General features: G+C 54.1%; 8 protein-coding genes across 8 annotated transcripts; 5 read left to right on the top strand and 3 right to left on the bottom strand.

Annotated features, from left to right (window-relative positions):
• Positions 1-122: 122 nt before the first annotated feature.
• CCOS01_16621 (uncharacterized protein) lies at positions 123-2,494 on the top strand (the record flags this gene model as incomplete). The annotated part of the gene is made up of 4 exons (XM_060464757.1): positions 123-166; positions 214-374; positions 529-1,965; positions 2,034-2,494. 4 exons carry the CDS (start codon positions 123-125, stop codon positions 2,492-2,494), a joined length of 2,103 nt encoding a protein of 700 aa, XP_060304645.1.
• Positions 2,495-3,203: 709 nt separating this feature from the next.
• Positions 3,204-3,783, top strand: CCOS01_16620 (uncharacterized protein; the record flags this gene model as incomplete). Its single annotated transcript, XM_060464756.1, has 2 exons — positions 3,204-3,426; positions 3,506-3,783. The coding sequence occupies 2 exons, from the start codon at positions 3,204-3,206 to the stop codon at positions 3,781-3,783; spliced, it is 501 nt and encodes a 166-aa protein (XP_060304644.1).
• A 121-nt stretch (positions 3,784-3,904) lies between these two features.
• Positions 3,905-4,042, bottom strand: CCOS01_16619 (uncharacterized protein; the record flags this gene model as incomplete). Its single annotated transcript, XM_060464755.1, has 1 exon — positions 3,905-4,042. The coding sequence occupies one exon, from the start codon at positions 4,040-4,042 to the stop codon at positions 3,905-3,907; it is 138 nt and encodes a 45-aa protein (XP_060304643.1).
• A 1,713-nt stretch (positions 4,043-5,755) lies between these two features.
• On the top strand, positions 5,756-6,208 carry CCOS01_16618 (uncharacterized protein; the record flags this gene model as incomplete). Its single annotated transcript, XM_060464754.1, has 1 exon — positions 5,756-6,208. One exon carries the CDS (start codon positions 5,756-5,758, stop codon positions 6,206-6,208), a length of 453 nt encoding a protein of 150 aa, XP_060304642.1.
• Positions 6,209-7,494: 1,286 nt separating this feature from the next.
• On the top strand, positions 7,495-11,062 carry CCOS01_16617 (uncharacterized protein; the record flags this gene model as incomplete). Its single annotated transcript, XM_060464753.1, has 3 exons — positions 7,495-7,501; positions 7,593-7,671; positions 7,795-11,062. The coding sequence occupies 3 exons, from the start codon at positions 7,495-7,497 to the stop codon at positions 11,060-11,062; spliced, it is 3,354 nt and encodes a 1,117-aa protein (XP_060304641.1).
• A 439-nt stretch (positions 11,063-11,501) lies between these two features.
• CCOS01_16616 (dolichol phosphate-mannose biosynthesis regulatory protein) lies at positions 11,502-12,025 on the bottom strand (the record flags this gene model as incomplete). The annotated part of the gene is made up of 3 exons (XM_060464752.1): positions 11,502-11,687; positions 11,778-11,858; positions 12,023-12,025. The coding sequence occupies 3 exons, from the start codon at positions 12,023-12,025 to the stop codon at positions 11,502-11,504; spliced, it is 270 nt and encodes an 89-aa protein (XP_060304640.1).
• A 618-nt stretch (positions 12,026-12,643) lies between these two features.
• Positions 12,644-15,367, top strand: CCOS01_16615 (MIF4G domain-containing protein; the record flags this gene model as incomplete). Its single annotated transcript, XM_060464751.1, has 1 exon — positions 12,644-15,367. The coding sequence occupies one exon, from the start codon at positions 12,644-12,646 to the stop codon at positions 15,365-15,367; it is 2,724 nt and encodes a 907-aa protein (XP_060304639.1).
• Positions 15,368-15,869: 502 nt separating this feature from the next.
• Positions 15,870-18,119, bottom strand: CCOS01_16614 (uncharacterized protein; the record flags this gene model as incomplete). The annotated part of the gene is made up of 12 exons (XM_060464750.1): positions 15,870-16,000; positions 16,056-16,158; positions 16,274-16,435; positions 16,484-16,630; positions 16,681-16,794; positions 16,853-16,990; positions 17,050-17,088; positions 17,141-17,221; positions 17,483-17,650; positions 17,710-17,799; positions 17,892-17,999; positions 18,072-18,119. 12 exons carry the CDS (start codon positions 18,117-18,119, stop codon positions 15,870-15,872), a joined length of 1,329 nt encoding a protein of 442 aa, XP_060304638.1.
• Positions 18,120-18,415: the final 296 nt, after the last annotated feature.

Raw genomic sequence — 18,415 nt, 5'->3', positions numbered from 1 at the left:
TATATTCAACGAATGCTTGTAGCCAGCCGACTTACACACGCCTATCTCGACGCGGTACCACATTCTCATACCTCCAAGCCCTTCTACCACCGATCCCTTCTTGAAACAAGCAGGTCCTGAAGATGGGCATCGCGGGTTGCGTTCAAGCTGGTCCATGTTCGCGGAAGTTCGCTTTGGCAATCGTTTTTGCGTGTACTAATCATATGTTCTTAGTTTTTGGAAACTCTTCGACGAAGCCGGCGTCGAGAAATCCTTGGCACAATGGGCCACTGATCACTTGAAGAAACATGAAAGACCACTTCGCATTGCTGTCGGTGCAGCCCATTGGCAGTTCAAGAATGTCTCTAACGCCCAGGAAGCTGCTATTCAACAACGTTGGTCACCCATTTCAGTCAACCCCTCATTATTGCATTGATCTGGGGTTTCAATCTTGTCTATCTATATATATCCTGCACCATTTTTCACTTACGCATTTTTTGTTCCCTTTTGGAAACCCAAGAGAACCCCGAGGCTGACAATTCCGACTAGAATCACTAGGTTCCCACCCACAAGAGAAGGCCATCCTCGAACGTCTGCTGCCGTTGATGCGGCTCGGTATCCATGTGGTATTTGTCTTCGACGGCGAACAGCGCCCAAAAATCAAGCGGGGCTCCAAACGGTACGGTCAACGAGAGTCAACCACCGCTCTCATAAAGAACACGCTGGATCACATTCTCGTACCTTGGCTCCAGGCACCAGGCGAAGCTGAAGCTGAATGCGCTTTACTCCAGCAACAAGGTCTCGTCGATGCAGTCTGGTCTGAGGACGGCGATTGCTTCATGTTCGGCTCCACTGTTGTCATTAGAGACCTGCGGGATACCAAGAACCACGAGTCCAAGGAGCATGCGCGAATCTTCGACATGAGAGAAATCCGTCGCTTGAAGGCTGGCCTTTACAATGATAAAAGTGTCGCCTGTTTCGCTATGCTCACTGGCTGCGACTACGCCCCCTCCGAACTCTTAGGCTGCGGGACACGTCTCGCTCAAGAGCTTGTCAGAGACGGCGGCCTTGTCGAGAGCTTCTGTCGTATCCAGACGCTTCCTCAAAGGAATCAATGGCGAACGCGCTTGAGGAATTCTATTGAGAAAATCACCAGCCTGACAGACCTGCACTTCAACAAGGACAAGTCCAATATCATGACTTTCCCTGATCTTGATGCCCTCAAGAATTGTCGTTCGCCCGCAGTGTCCACCTCAGACACACTCAAAAGGCTCCCTTTCCTGCAGGGCGAGTGGTATGGCACCCGCACCACGAACAGCCTGGCAACCACGATTCCTTGGATGCAGCAGTACTACTTTTCGAGAATGACCACTATTTGGTGGATCAGGCAGTTCACACCCATGGTATTGAACCAGAGGCTTCTCAAAGGCGAATTTCAAGCTCTCGACCTCGTCGCCAAGGTTGCACAAAAACGTAAGGAGCGCCCAACGAGTTCCATCGAACTGGATCCCTGTAATGTGTTCCCCGGTATCGAGAATGTCTTCATCGAATCCGAGGGAAATCTTCTAGTGAACAGATTGCGAAGCGACCGCGAATTGGCGGGCAGTCCGATCGAGAATGGGAAATTTGACATGCTGGACGCAATTCTAGGGCTTGGGATGTCCGACGAAACATACCAGGCGTGGAGGAAGAAAAAGAGGTCACCTCCGGCAGCCAAGATTCATCCGGCACATTCAGCGCGGGCACCCCTACCTCCTCAGATGAGTCTCGGCAGCCTAGTTCCTTTCATTAACAGTTTTCAGGCAAAAGGCGGTGTTCTTGACGACTTAACGGAGCCTTCTAACATCGCCTTTGGTGTTGATGGAGCTGAAGTCATTTCGCCAGACCTTCTGAAGCTTCAAAAGCAGATTCTTGCGGAATGCCAGGCCAACAAGATTCGAACTTCCTCTATAGAGCCTCGAGGCAATAGTCGCAATAGTCGCATTGGTCACGGCAAGTCTCCAACTGACAGCAGACATTCTGAAGGATTGATCTCGCCCTTTCTGGTTCACAAGCCTGCCGTACCGGCTACTGCAAGCCCATCCGGTCGTTCCAAGCTCAAGACTGCAATGCCAGCAACTCCCTCGATATCAGAAACAAACGACCTGCAAAGCTCGGAGCAAACCGGAGTCTCAAAGAGACAACGAGGGGTACGGGATACGATGGGAGTATTGCCCTTCGATACGGCAGTGCTTACAGCCTCGACAACGACGATACTCCCTGTGAGTCGGCCTCAGCCAAGAAGAGAAGGCTGGAGGAAGCCAATGTGGAGGATGTACGAACCGAGGCCCCCGGGATGAGAGCAAGATGCATGCTTCTTGAGGTTGAGATGGACTCCTCTCAGGATTCCATTCGGGCTACCAAGGCGAAAGGAGACGGGCGATGTAAGCCTGCTATCGTGGATGATGATACAGGTACCTCCGGAGCGCGGGTGCATGGTGGCGGAACAGTTGACGATCCATTCGAGGTCTTGTAACGGAGGTTTTTATCTCAAACTTTTCTTCTACGGCTCCAACCTGGTCCAACATGGGACCATGGCGAGCTCATCATCCGATCTGGAAGGGGGTAATAGGTACGGATGGAATGGAGAGAACGATATCATGTACAGTACAAATTATATGACAAGCCAAGCAGCTTACGCAGAAGAACATTATACCTGAGTTGGTGTGTTTATATTGCACTCAACTATAAAATCCGGAAGCGCATGTCGCGTTAAAGAAGTAGGGTGAGGTCAACTTTTGGGTCCCTTTCCGACGGAACTTCCGAGAAACGCATAGGTGCAGCGCACTCATATCATTACAAATCGAATCCAAAGCCCGCCAGATGGCTCTAGGCGGGAGAAAGACAACGAAACGTGGATTTGCAACAAGTCGTAGGTAGGCAATGATGTCGCGTTTTCTTTCCCGAGGTAAAGATTCCGAAGCTTTCATCGGGTGCCGTCAGGGCTTCCGGGCCGAAGACTTGTGGGGATGCCTCCCACCCCGCCCGCCGTCCCGCATCTGGGAACGGGGGACGGATATAAACGTCATCTTGCTTCCTCCCACGTGCTTTCACACGCTGTCAACAATACTCACACTTACTATCACTCTATACCGGTATAAGCAAATCCACTGAAGCGCCCAAGAGGGTTATCAGTCGCCAAAAAGTGAAGGGGAAAAACCATCAGAACTTAGGGTGACAAAACAATGGCTTCACTTGCAGCCACAGAGGGCGTGGAGCCCCACGACAGCTATTCCAGAATGGAGCCGTTCTCGGCCAGCGAGACGGCGATGGAGCGGGACCTCCGGCTCCGGATACGGGACTTTTACCGGACCAGCGATAACAAGGACCTGAACGAGCGCTGGATCGAGTTCTACACGCCCGATGCCAAAGTGAAGATTGGTCCGGCGGCGGGGGAGAAGCACGAGAGTGAGTTTTGCTACCTACGTAGTACCCAGCATTGTGTTCTGAGGTATGGGGACGGCTGACATATTTTGTGTATTATCAGACCTCCGTCAGCTACGGGCGGACATGTGGAGCTCTGTCGCGGCGAGGAAGCACTGGATCACGAGTGCAATCGGCTCCGATACGGGGAAGGTTGTGCACGTCATGCTCAAGGGGGGAGTTCGGAGGAAGGGGTTGGATGGTGCTGAGAACGTCTTCAGCTGGGCGGGTAGCGCAGACTGGGTGAAGAAGGATGGGGTGTGGCGGATGGATGCATATCGAGTTTGGCTCGACCAGTGGGCTCCTATTGAGGGGGAACTACCTTCGGTGTCAGAGTTTTGAAGTTGTGACATATGACGGCGCTGGCTGAAGCGGAAATATCCAGAATTGAGCAGTGTGTCGAATAGCAAGGAGAAGTGTAATGTGAACCAGAGCAATCCAGCCATTGAGATGTGGCAGTCATTCATTGAGCGTCGGGCACTTGCCAATTGGCGGCGCAATGCGATTTGTCGCAGCCACCGTGTTTCGGCGATGGCATTGCTCTGCCCGTCTTCAGCAGCGAGCAGATTGGCCTCGAGTTCGTCGATGACGGCAGATTCATCCGGTGATGGCTTCGACCTCAGACCGCCCCATGCGCTTGCTTGCGCTTCGACAGCGTAGCGGGCGCGGTTGGCCCCGTGCCTTGCATTCGTCGCGCGTCGCCTCGTCCAGGCTTCGTCTCGCGTAGCTACGCCTCATCCGAATGGGTTGCTTAAGTAATTGGACCGAAGGTAGCCAGAAACTCAAGTAGGTATTGCCTCAACAGAATCGTGACAAGTCGCCGGCATCTCAATTCTTGAAACGGCGATGATCGAGGTTCGCAATCCACCCAATAAAGCTGAAGGCGAGGTTGGGGGGAATGAGGAGGGGTATCCAGGAAAGCCCCTCCATACGTCAGCTATGGTGCGTTGTTCTCGTGGTCCACGGTAGAGCTGTGAGTGGCTCGTTCACCTGACGTGGTGCCCCCCGTTCCTCCACCGAGGGGGGTCAGGTGCCTTTGTCAGTCGGACGGTCTGGCCCTGAGCCGCCGAATGTGTGGCAGTTCAATGGGGAAGCGGTGCGATAGGACGGACGGATGACCGTCAACGGGAGGATACGGGATAACGACGGCATACCGTAGAAGGAAGCCAGGAAGCAGGACCGCAATCCTGAAGTGTTTGGCGGCAAATGAAGTCGACACCGTTAATTTAGTCTGGAATCCGTCCATAATTCCACCCCAGGAGGAAGCTTGGTCCAGTTAGCATCGGTTGAGCCTGCGCCGCTTGTCATCAGGCCAAAGCGGGATGATGGCATCAGTCACCAGCCCCAGATCGTCACCTTCATCTGTCTGTCTGTTGTTCGTCTTGCCGTCGTCCGTCTTGAAAGTTGCTGGCACAGGGGCAAACGCACGCACAGCCCAGGTGTCAGCAGCTGGTCCCCGCTCCAAGGATGGCTTGTTGGGGGTTTGTGATGGGATCTGTGACGGTAATAGTAGGTATTTGGCTTGCCAGGCTTGGACATTGTAGCTTTAAGCTGGACCTCGCGCCGTTGCCGCCTGCATTTCCGGCCTCGGCAAGAGAGTCTGTATGCGTATGCAGAGCTGAGCTTAGGTAGGCGTTTGAGTGGCTTTGTGAGTGTGTGTACCAAAGTGTATGAGAGAGAGAGAGTGTGTGTGGCAGACACTTCGGAGATTCGGTAGAAAGCAATGGAAGAAAATGTGTCAATCTAGTGGTGGACGGATGAGAGGTGGTCTCAGACAATATTGAATTCGTAGTTGAATCAGTGTTCCGTTCGTCTGGCGTGACGATAGTTTGATTTGGTCGCTTCCGTCAGGAATTCTGAGGGTAGATGAACTGATAACGCTACTGCGCGCGTAGGTATTCTTTGCCTGCAATCAACTAGTTAGTGAAAGAGAGGATAGACCGGGAGGCGCAAATAAAGGAGGTAATTCATATGTTGGAGCTTAGCCAGGCTGGGCTGGGCTGGACTGGACTCAACTCCGGTTGCTAAGGTCCAATGTGAAATTGAGAGGAGTGAGCGAGAGCGAGGGCGTGTAAAGGGATCGGAAGTGCCTCTTTCTCTTTGGAGTCTTGAAGGTGTTAGCCCTGCTATCCGCGCCCGCTGCAGCCCAGCTTGAGGGGAGGTGTCTTCCATTGTCTTTACGTACCTGCCATGCTGTTGTAACTGAAAGGTACCTGTTCGTAGAACGTCGGGACCATGTATCTTCCGTCAGCTGGTACGGTCATGTTCGAGTTCTCCGACAAGCAAGAGCTGCGGCGGAGGTACGGAAAGGGACATGACCAGGTACAGAGCACCGGGGCCCCCCAGACAGGCAGTCTCAAGAACCAACCAACCCCCCTTGTCCGCTGCGAGCTGGTTCAAGATTGGTGCGCTGTACCTATCTGCAGACTGCACCAGTATCCGCGGTGCGCGTCCTGCCCGTGATGCGCATCGCAGGTACCTGCCGGGCGAGGTTCAAGCCGAGAGCTACCTCCAGCCTGGAACCTACCAAGCTCGTAGATGCAGTTGCAGAACAGTGCCAATCCAATCGCAGAATCCCACCATCTGTCTCTCTGCTTTCCCCTCCCCCTCTGAAGTGCATCCTAGCAGGTTGTCTGCACTTGACACCCCTGTCATCCTAGTTCAGGTTCCTCCAACAGACTCAATCAGAAGGGGGGCATGGAGGGGTGGCTTGGAGGGGAGACTGGATTGGGGGGCACACCGCGCCGTACTCCGTACTCGGGGGTGATGGAGGCGCGCAATGGAACCTGAACAACTGGGGGGGACGGGAGAGAGCGAAAGCACTCGAATGCCCCGCTTCCATCCCGCGGGTGGCCAGCAACTGAAGGTACCTTGCCCGAGTTGCCTCAGATATGGCTTTCATTGCTAGGTAGCAAGCAGGATTCTGTTGTGCCTGGGAACGTCGTTATGACTGAGAATGAGGTGTTGCTAAGTAGGTATGAGAGTTGGCAGGCCTCTCGCATACCAAACGAAAGCAACCTGGAACCGTCAGAGAGGCCGCCCTGTTACGTGCCCAGGTGGTGCAATGTGCCCCGAGTCTTGTTTGGATAGTGCGCCCGGCTACCGGTACCTACCTTACCTTTACCTAAGGTAAGAAATGGAAGGAAGAGGAAGGTCTCCCCTCCGTATCTTATCTTACCTTTAGATGCCGCTGCCGCCGTGGAGGGGGTGGAGGCGGGACAGACCACCCACCCCCGCCATCAGCCACGGATAGAGCAGCAGGTCCAAGTCAGGCCGGGGGGTACCCAAAGGCACGTAGTGTACTCCGTACCCATGGTAGGTACACAGTAGTACCACCGCACCTCTCACCTCAACTAGAACTGGAACTGGACCGACCGGACCTGGGACCTGCCTACCTGACCTCACCTCACTGTCACTCACTCTTCCCCGTGCTCTCTCCTTCGACTCATCAACACCAACAACTCAAACAACGATCCACGATAGCAGCATTCCCGTGAACACAACAGTCACGTCACGTCCGTCACGACCTGTCACGTCTTTCCTCTTCTGTCTTCTTCTATAGATTTTCCTTTGGCCATCCTAGTAATCTCTCTCTTGCTCTCCACTTTGGCAGTGCCTGCAAGTAAAGCCGCTCTTTTCCCTCTCTTTACTGCTTCTTCCCTTCGCTTTCACCTCCAACCCGACGTCCATCTTGCTTACCGATCGGTATTCGACTTGTTCCGTCTTGCTTTGCCTGCCTCTATTTGTCACGCAAAACTGTTCATATTCAAAGCCTTTACAAAAAAATAGCCTGCGGCAGCCTTCGTCATCCGAGGTCATCTGCCGCCTTTGTCGACCACTTTCGCGCGACTCTCTAATAGACCAACAACTCAACTCTCGTCCTTTGCAGCCTTCCAACAACCCTCATACGACGATATCGAGCCACGTACTGCGACACTTGCATACACGCTTCGTATCGACTTCATCGTTCCCAAATAAGAGGTACAGTTGGCTTGCGGAAACGCAGGTCCTTGGAGCAGGAGACTGCTCCAACTGCCGCGCAACACCACTTGAATGCCGAGTAAGTTCGGGTCTCTCTCCTGCGCCCCTGAGCTGTCATACGCGCCGGGACCAATGTAATTTTGCCATACTCATCATCTCATTCTCTTCAGGTTCGAAGAAGGACAGAAAGAACGCGAAAGATGGTGCAGTTAGCGCCGCGGTGACAAAACTCGCCGCGGGCAAGTTCGCGTAGGTTCCCCTCTACCCCTGCCCGTCATCTTAGAACCCCGCGATAGTCGGCGTTGAGTCACTGCCGCAACCCTTGTGGCCCTTCTACCTTTGTCGCGACCACGATGGCTAACAACCTCAAAGAAACGGCAGCCCTTCCAAGAGCCCTCCGTCCGATGCATCGTCGCCTCCCGTCCGTTCTCCCGACATTAGACCCATAACTCAAGACCCGTCCCCATACGATGGGCACCCCACCGTCTCGCCCTCTCTGGATGCACTTTCCACCACATCCGCATCGGCTGCAAGTACAAACCACGACTGGGCAAGAGGAGGGCTCGCTGGCTCTCCAGGCAACTTGATCAGTCTCATGGGCGAGTCGCCGCCCACTCAACCTTCCTCCTACGAAGACTCTGGTCGCCTCCACCACGGATGGGCCGTCCAGCGCCAGTCCCTGACGCCCCAGACTGCTTCGCCATCTCCTCCCAACAGCATGCCAAACCATATGAAGCGGCCTCTCAGCTTCCAGATGGATGCGCAATTTCCCCTTGAAGCCTACCATCAGCCGGCTGCAGCTGCAGTATACCGTCGCAGCTCCATGCAGTCGCAAATGTCCCACGCCCGAGTAGGCTCCCAACCCCCGCTCCCTCATCAGGCCCAGCCGCATTTTTACAGTGCTCCTGACATCGACTTTGATATGGCTTCCAAGGCTGGCATGAAAGCCGGCGATAAGGGCTATTACTTTGGCTTCGATACACTCCCTGCTGCACACAACGAATTCGCTCCAGGATCAGACAATGTTGCGCTGGCGGGCTATGAGGGTGGTCTCGAAGTTTATTCAGTCAGCAAGCGCGGCCTAGATCGGGTTGCCGGCCTCAAAGGGTTGCGAGGAGGCGTATACGATGCCAAGGTCCTTCCTTGGTCAACTCCTGGAGACAAGGCCGATGATTCTCCACTCGTGGCTGTCGTCATTCACGGGCCTGTGCTACCACAAACATCGCCAGAGATCGCAATTCAAGCGGCAAACGACAACATTACCGAAGACAGAGCTGATGTGCCAGGTAGCCCTCGAGCTGATGGCAGCCAGAAGGGAGGCCCTTCCGGCCGATTCACGCCTGCCATCGAGTTCTACCAGACATCCGTCGAGCTATATTCTCTCAAGACCGGCAAACTCGTCGACGTGCTTCTACAAGCTCCCAAAGTCCCTCTGGCAACACCCGTAACGAGCCCGATCTTCAAGGCGCCGCCGCTGACGGGTGCTTTCACGATCAAAGCTGATGCTGGAAACATTGCAATCGCCTCTGGAGTGAGTGGAGAATGCTGGGTTTACCGTTCTATCCTGGATTCCAACGACGGCACAGTTCGCTTCGGTTGTGTTGGTAAACTCTGGACCAGCCTCCAACAGCCCCCTCGAGCAGAGGTTGCCGAGGATGCTGAACGCCGCCACTCACCTGTGCCTCCTCGTCCCAACCCGCAGACCCCAATCCTGTCGCTCAACGGGAAGTGGATTGCCTACTGTCCTCCAGCCGCATCTTCGCAAATCGCTCTGCGCGCTCATGTACCTGTGGTCATTCTCGGTAAAGCCCCGGGCATCTCTTCGGTGACGTCTCCTGTGCTACCCGCGGTCACTGGATCTGTTGATTCTCCCATGGCCGAGAGCATGGTCAACAAGATTATGCGTGAAACAACGCAAGAGTTGATCTCTGGAGCAAAGTGGGTTGGCCAGCAAGGACTGTCGGCCTGGAATTCGTACTGGAACAAGAATGCGAACCAGGCGCCTCCGATGCAGTCTCGATCCCCTCCTGTGACAGCGCAGCAATGGGCAGGGTCGTATCCTCCTCGACACGACGCAAACCAATTCCCGCCGACTCACGGTACACCTGGTCAAGCAGTGACTAAAGACCCCGGTCTGGTCTCTATCCTCGACATGGACAGTTTGCCAACTTCGGCCACCTTGCACCCGCTCATCACCTTTGCATCTCCACTTGGCTGCAGCTTCCTGTCCTTTTCACCGACTGGGCTATCTCTATTCACAGCAAGCGGCAAGGGCGACGTGCAGACTGTATGGGATTTGATGTGCATTCAGTACACCAAGTCGTCACCTCTTCAGGTGATCGCGGCTAACAACGCAGTCGGCCCACGAGTGCGCCAGGTCGCGCAATTCTCACGGATGACCGTTGCTCGGATCGTCGACGTGGCTTGGTCGAAACCCAACGGGGAGCGGATTGCAATGGTCACGGAAAGAGGGACCGTTCATCTCCTTGAAATGCCTTTCAGTGCCTTCACCTGGCCGCCGCCTCGCCGGCGCAAGGCCACGGAAGAAAACGGCGCCCCCGCGTCAGATGCACCTAACTCAGCTGTATCGATCGCATCCAGTGCCTTTGGCGCTGCCTACCATGCCGCCAGACCTTTGATCACTCGGCCGCGTAGGAGCAGCGTGAACGCTCAAGGCTTGGCCGGTGGCAACTTTGTCGATTCAGCCAGCGTTGGAGGCAGAGCCATTGCTGCGAGCATCAGTCATTCCCTGGGCAAAACCGGCGTCGCCATAAACCAGCTGCGCCACACGGGAGACAACCGCGTTTCTCTGCCACAAAGCTCGCTTCTGCCAGCTTCATCATGCGTCGTATGGATCACTGGTAGAAAATACCATACTCTGTATGTGGTCGGCGACGGCCTAGTGCGAACATTCCCATCCAAGACTCGTCGGCCGTCGGCGGCTGCCAACAAGCAGCGTACACCTCGAGGAGTTCGATACAAGGACTTTAAGGTGCCGGCACTCCCCGACGATGGCTTTTCGCCAGCTGTTCGGCAATTCATCGACTCGGACGAGTATCTGGACCTGTCAGACCGAGAAATGGACGTGGGCAAGACGCTGACGCTTGACCCGCGCGCCAGACCGCTCCAAGTCGATCTGAGTGCGGAAGCATCCATCCCGCAAGCCGAGATCGAGTCCAGCGCGCCATACCAGCCTTTCCATACCGACAGGCGAGTGGCTTTGTATGAGTATGCAAGTCCACCAGCGGCCTTGGCTCCATCGCTTGCTGCGCTGATGGCCGATACCACACTGGAGGATCACGCAACGCCCAAGCAAAAGAAGAGACAGCAGCAGCGTGTGCGCGCTCAAGAAACAACTCTTGAGACAAACTGTTCGCAACCTTGGGCATTTGGTCAGTCACTCAACCTGGTGAAGCTCGATACTGGGCATCTCTCGGTTTCGGAAGACGAATTCAACATTTCGGATGATCACCGCGCGCTCCCGCTTTCTTCGATGGAGAGAGTCATGCACCGTGGAGAGAACGGCGATGAGATTGTTGTCACAACCCGACGACGACGTGGGGCGAGGCACACGGAGGATGAGGATGGCTTTTTCGAGGATGATTGTGAAGTGCTTGACTTTGCAGATCAGAGAGTTTGAGAAAGGAATCACGAGGCGTTTGGAGCTAGATTAGACCAGGAGTCATTTCTGCCATGATTTTGTCTACGGATGATAGGCATCGGTCCAAAGAGACATGCGTCGGGCCGAGGCCTGGGATCATGGGGGCAGGATATGTACTTGGCCGGTCGTGCCGCTCACTCCTTTATTGGTGATTTTTTGAGGGTTCTCTCTGGCCTAGGGTAGTATCTCCTCGAGCAGCATCAGAGTAGGTAGCCTTGCTCTTGAAGTGAGCAGCGCGCTCATTCTCCAATAAATCCAGCTTAGATACCCATCATTGTGCTTTCGCAACTGTGGACCCATTCCCCCTTGGGCCCTCATGTTCTATGCCCGTATCATCGTAGACATCCAACAATAAACCTGGGCCTCCCGGGCATCGACATGCGCAACAATTGATAATAATTTCCCACTCCCGAGTCCTTTACGCCTTCTTCTTCGCGGCAGCCTTGGCCTTGGCGGCCTTCTTTCTGTTGCTGCGGATCATGACGGTGCCTAGGAAGGAACCGACAACGGCGGAACCGAGGAGGATGAGAATGACGGGGATACGGATGGCCCAAACGCGCGCAGGGAAGAAGCTCTGGAGAGGGTGGCCCTCATCGACGAAGGGCTGTGGCAAGATGTGTTAGTCAACCTTGCTGGCCCTGTTCGCAGAACAAATGGTAATGGAGGGAGAAGGTGGGTGGGCAATGCTACTTACCATGAGCAGGGTCCAGATGGAGTAGTATGTGAAGATGACAGAGGCAGCCACGAGCATGGCGAAGCCGACGAGAGTTCCGCTCTGTAGTAAATAATTGAAGCACAGATTAGCGAGCTGTTGACCATGTTCAGTTTTACCTGCCTGCCCTCCTGCCCTCCCTTGTTGCGCTCGAGGGTGGGATGGGATGCTGGCTGTTGAGTGCGGGCGGGTCCTAGCCGACTCGGTGAGAAGCAATGTCAACGTACCATTGTCGATTTTATTGAAAGAGTGAATAAAGAGTGTGAAGAAGGAATCGACGAGGTGGGCGCGCGCGAGTAGTGACCAGTGACTGTGTGAATGGAAAGGCCGATGTAAAAGAAGGGTCGTGGGGGGTTGTGGGAAGGAGGTCGAGATGAGGTAAGGCCAGTTAGGTGGTAGCTCTAGGTGCTGTATTGGATCCTCCGATCGGGAAAAATGTCGTCGCGATTTCAGGGGACGAGGGCGCGCCTGCACTGGACCTCTATGGCTGCGCTAAATGGGAGCTGCCACGGTTGACTGATTGACTTGAGGTGGACGGTGGACCTGCCAGATACCTTGGGTTCCCCCTGTGCTTTGGAAGCTCCAGCCGCATGGTCTGTGCGCTCTCTGTACCATAGTGGGTCCTCCTCGCTCCCCAGCCACACTTGGATTTTTAGGTAACTCTTGCCTGGCGATCCTGTTGCGTCAAAGGAGCAGTAACTTTTTCCAACCCAGCCAAAAGGAAAAACAAGACTTCCAGCAACCAGCGCATCTCCGATTCGGCTGCCGCCATTTCTCTGCGTCGCAAGGCTCCCAGGCTTGATTCTTAATCGTCCACAGGGCTCTGAGGACGTGAGAACAGAGGCAAGATGGCATCGGCAGACGTTGGCTCCCCGAGCTTCGAGCGCCGCGAACGCGATAGCGAAATGGAAAACGACCGCGACGGCGGCGACCGTCGACACCACCGCGATAACCGCGACAACGATCGCCCCCGCAATCGAGACCGCGATCGCACCGATAGCTACCGCCCGGCTCCCAAAGAACAACGACGCCCGACGCCGCCCATGAAGACGGAGGAGGAGAAGCAGGCCATCGCAAAGGCCGAGTACGAGAAGCTGCTGTCCATGCGGTCCGGAGGCACCTACATACCACCCGCGCGACTGAGGGCGCTGCAAGCCCAGATCACCGATAAGAGCTCCAAGGAATACCAGAGGCTGATGTGGGAGGCGCTGAAGAAGAGTATCAATGGTCTGATCAACAAGGTCAACTACTCCAACATCAAGCACATTGTTCCCGAGCTCTTTGGCGAGAACTTGATCAAGGGCCGCGGCTTGTTCTGTCGATCCATCATGAAGGCGCAGGCGGCTTCTCTACCCTTTACGCCCGTCTTCGCCGCCATGGTGGCCATTGTCAACACGAAGCTGCCTGCCGTCGGCGAGCTCCTGGTCAAGCGCCTCATCATGTCCTTCCGTAAAGGTTTCAAGCGCAGCGACAAGGCTGTCTGCGTTTCGTCCACGACATTCCTGGCGCATCTTGTCAACCACCAGGTCGCCCACGAGCGACTCGCTGGCCAGATGCTCCTTCTTCTCCTTCACAAGCCGACCGACGACAGCGTCGAGATCGCCGTCAACTTCATGCGCGAAGTTGGACAACACTTGCAGGATATGCAGCCCGCAATCGCCCTTGCGGTCTGGGATCAGCTGAGGAATGTGCTGCACGAGGCGGATATCGACAAGCGTGTGCAGTACATGATTGAGGTGCTATTCCAGGTTCGCAAGGACAACTTCAAGGACAACCCGCCCATCAAGGAGGAACTCGACTTGGTTGAGGAGGAGGATCAAATCACGCACATGGTCGACCTGGACGGTGAAATCGACGTACAGGATGGCCTCAACATCTTCAAGTACGACGCGGAGTGGGAGGAGCATGAGGAGGCGTACAAGAAGCTCAAGGCCGAGATCTTGGGCGAGGGTAGCGACTACGATGACGACGATGACGATGAAGATGAGAGTTCCGAGGAGGAGGACGACGAAGAGGAGAAGGCCATGGAGATCAAGGACCAGTCCAACACCGATTTGGTCAATCTGCGCCGTACCATTTACCTGACGGTCATGTCGTCCATCGACCCCGAAGAAGCAGTGCACAAGCTTTTGCGGGTAAACCTCCCGGCTGGCCAAGAAGCGGAGCTGCCCTCGATGATTGTCGAGATTTGCTCCCAGGAAAAGACCTTTTCAAAGTTTCACGGTCTGATTGGAGAGCGTTTCGCCAAGCTTAACAGGTTATGGACCGGTCTCTTTGAAGAATCCTTTGCCGACTACTACAGCAAGATCCACCGATACGAGACCAACAGGCTTCGCAACGTTGCGCGCTTCTTTGCGCATTTGCTCGCGACCGATGCTATTGGCTGGCACGTACTCTCCGTTATTCACCTCAATGAGGAAGAGACAACGAGTAGTTCCAGAATTTTCATCAAGATCCTCTTCCAGGACATATCTGAGGAGCTTGGTATGGCAAAACTGCAAGCTCGGATGAAGGACGAGATCCTCCAACCCAGCTTCACCGGCCTGTTCCCGCGCGACAACCCACGAAATATTCGCTTCTCCATCAACTACTTTACCAGTATTGGCATGGGTGCTCTCACAGAGGCTTCTCGCGAGTACCTCCAGAACATGCCCAAGCCAGCATTACCTGCACCACCGGCTGATGATTCCGACTCGGAGTCGGTGTCTAGCTACTCTTCGTACACGGGCTCCTCATACTCCCGCTCTCGATCAAGGTCGAGGACGCCTCGACGCGCCATTGATCGAAAGCATGCCGACTCCAGATCTCCTTCGCCCCGCGGACGGGGCCGCTCGTACAGTCGAGGTCGCAGCTCTAGCAGATCTCGATCTTACAGTCGTTCAGTCTCGCCTCCTAGAAAGGGACGCCGCGACGACTCGTACTCGGCGAGTCCTCCGAGAAGACGCGGTCGTTCTGCCAGCTACTCAAGATCCCCTTCTCCAGCCCGAAATGGTCCTAGGGATCGTAGTCTCAGTGTGACACCGCCACCTCGCCGGGCAGCCCGGAGGAACAGCTCAAGCGTCAGCAGATCTCCTTCCCCCAGGAGAGGACGTTCTATTTCGCGCTCTGTCACCCCCCCGCCTGCACGAGGCGTACCTGTCCGCGGTCGTAGTCCAGGGCAAGAAGCGCGTCGCCCAGCCAGGCGGAATAGTTCATCTGTGAGCAGCGCGCCGCGGAAACGCGCCCGCTACGACAGTCGTTCTCCTAGTCGATCGCCGAGCCGTGCGTCATCATACGATTCGCGGTCTCGCTCCCCCGTAGACCGTCGAGGGCCGAGAGACAGCCGCTCACCTGTTGCCCCGAGGGCACGGGATGGTGACAGCGCCTCCGCGGCCCCGCCGAGGGCGAGGAATGGAGGCCGAGATGCGTCGTACTCTCGCTCGCCGAGTCCCCCGCCCAAGAGGTCACTCAAGCGGGGTTCACCAGACCGTGGTCGGGATTCAAGGAGCCCCATGAGTGCGAAGCGGAGGAGGTATAGCGATTCGGTTTCAAGGTCGAGGAGCCCGCCGCCGCTGAAGAAGGGGCGGAGATGAGCGAGGTTGAGAATGACGATTAGAGCGGGTGAGAATGTGTATAATGGATTCGCAAGGGTGGATGGGATTGTCCAATGTCCAACGTTTAAAGCATGGCATGGGTCAGATTGATATTTGTATAGCTTAGTCAAGATTGGGAATGGGGATAGTGCCAATGTTCATTGGTGAATTTGCTGCCACTTTCAACCTGCGTGTTCCCTGATTCACGCAATTTGGACAGGACGACCTCTGCTGCTTTGACAGCAATCTCAGATTTACCATGCAGGTCAATCAATAACAACTTGAATCGATATTTCATGCAAAGCAAAGCATTCATTGAACTAACTAACCGCTGGGATCATTCTTGATTGATGTTCCGGAGTCGTTTCCTCCGACTTAAAAAGCAAACCTTGCCCCTCCTCCGATCTAAAAAGCAACCCTTGCCCCCAAAAAAAAACCCCATTGTCTATGTACTGAACGTGAATTGAATATGGTCCTCCTGAAGCCGGATGTCATATCCATATCATCCGTGGAGGGATGGGTGGTTATAGACTTCCTTAGTGTGGGGAACATCTTCACCAGGCACAGTGTATGGGCCTCCCATGATCTTGCTCAGTGCGCAATCCTCGTGATCACCAGCGCAGCGCTGGCTAGCTATGTATTAGGTTAGATAACATGATGGCGAGATGATGGAAGCGGATTTACTTACGCTTACGACCACACTCCTGAACACAAGTCTCGCAACACTTGTTCTTCTTGAGGCCCTTTTCGACTACGGCTGGCTGGTCGAAAACCTCAGTCGCGGCCATTTCCTAAGCAGCGCGTGACTTGACAAATTTCGACTTCCACACAGGACCTTTGGGTTTCTATATAACGTTAGTATAATACCCTTGTCAGGTTCGTATCACGATCCTCAAAGCTTCTTACCTGTTTGGAAGTAGTCTTCTGTTGTACCTTAGATCCCTGACGTCTCTTAGGTCCCTTAAGCGACGGATTGGTGACTGCAACCTTGGGAGATTTGGGAGATTTGTCGGACTGGAGAGCAAGTAGATGCTCCTCGGCCCCCTTGACCTGCACCGCGTGCTCCGCCTAGGCCATATCAATATCAAGCTCTGAGAATGAATGAACCATACTTACCACGGCCTTTTGAGCGAGTTCAATCGCTGCCTCAAGAACTCCCAGCTCCTTCTGTCGGATCTCAAGCTCCGGTCTAAGGATGAGCAAAGGGCCACCGACCTTCGTGGTGTTCTCGACTGCCTTCTCATAGACCTCTTCGTCAAAAAGCTAGTATCATATTAGACCTATGATATAAACGAGAAGGGGCTTTGACAAACCTGAGCATGCTCGCGATCCACAGCGTCCTGTTCCTGTTGGGCGACGTCGCATGCAGCCGAGACTCTTTCAATTTCTGACTGGATCTCTTTGATCCTGTCGTTAATAGGGATTACCTGGTAATAGTGTCGCGTCAGTGATATGGTAGTAATATGGTTGTGACCTTGTACTTACGTCCGTCTTCAATGCCGTAACCTTGCCCTCTTCTGCCTTTCTCTTGTCCTTGAGGTCTTGAACAGCCTGAATGGCAAGGTCGATCTCCGACGACTTAGGAGACTTGGGTGTATGATCAGCACCTCTACCTTGCTTAGACTTCGCCCACAAACTAAGTTAGTGATATAATGTTACCATATGGGCAATTTGACACTTACATGCTGCTCTGCCTCCAAGCGTGCCTTGTATTCGCGCCACTAAAGCTCTATTAGTACCATATTGTGAATATGTTGATGTGAAATGCCTTACTTGTTTTGCTTGTTCCTCGATGTCCTTCTGAGTGAAACCGCTGTCATCAGAAGTACTCGACGACGCCACAGATTTGCCGCTCTTCTAAGATAAAGTTAGAACTATGATCTGAATATAGATCAAACTGTAAACGTGCCTTCGATTCCTTGCGCGAGGCCGACGGCTGGGTAGAGTCAGCTGCGACAGGAACATTCAGTGAAGCCTGAGTGAAGAGGATTTGGTTGTTTGTGGAGTTGAAAGATTCGGTTTGGGCCAACATGTTTGAGCGCCATTGCTGAAGGAATGCTATAAAATTGTAAGAGATGTTGAAAAAATGATTGGAAAATGACTTGACTTACGAACTATCTTCACCTTGTCGCTCATGCTGCTTCGGCCGCCCCTGCCTACTTTCTTTGTGCCGTCGGGCTTGCTTCCAGTGTTAGCAGTTGGATTGATTGCTGGACGAAAGCCCTCTTCAGCCTCAAAGTGTCCAACGATGTGGTGATGGAGGGCTGCGCGAGTGAAAGATCTCTAAAAGGTCATCAGTATTAAGATAAGTAAAGCATAATGGGACAATGATCGCAACTTACGGTAGTAGGGCAGATCGTAAGACCAAAGTCGGTCTTGAATGCATAGCGGCAGAACTTTTCGCCTGCATAGACAGTGATGAAAGCTTGACCCTTTAGAGCAGAGCATAGTTAGAAATGCCGGAACAGAAACATAAACGAACTATAGTCGGAATAGCCTCTAGATGTATTTGGACGAGACTTACGTCTTGACGGGGGTTCTGTGAACCATCGTGGACTGTGTAGCCGGAAGGGATGCCATGTGCACGCGTTTGTAGCTGGTCGTGCCAACCAACCAAGACCTGTGGGTCAAGCTATAAGAAAATCCATAGATATTAGAATCATGCCCCAAGCGTAGTCAGATACAATGCCGAAAAGGTACTTACTGCGACGCCCGGCTGGGGCGGGGGCGGGGGCGGGGGATTGGTTGCCATTTCTGCTAGGCACGTTGCGGGGTCGGATTGTGCGTTCTGGTTGGTGGAAGAGAAGAAAAATCGGCCCGAGGGATGTGCAGGGGGGATTTTATACGATGCCGAAGTGGTCCGAGCGCCCGCCCTTGGCCCGTGCACTCGCTCCTTCCCGGTATCTAATCGCGTGGAAATCCTATGGCATCAATTCTAGCAAGAACAACCAATTTCTAAAACACAAGTGGAAGGAGCAAAATAATCATCCCAAGCATCCGAGGTTATAACGGTCAGCAAAAGTAGAAGATTAAACAAATCGCAATGGC

The sequence above is a fragment of the Colletotrichum costaricense genome (genome assembly GCF_030867565.1).
Source record: "Colletotrichum costaricense strain IMI 309622 chromosome Unknown Scaffold_32.1, whole genome shotgun sequence".
In the NCBI taxonomy this organism is placed as follows: Eukaryota; Fungi; Ascomycota; class Sordariomycetes; order Glomerellales; family Glomerellaceae; genus Colletotrichum; species Colletotrichum costaricense.
Note: the sequence above shows the minus strand (reverse complement) of the source record. Positions and strands in the feature narration are given on the sequence as shown.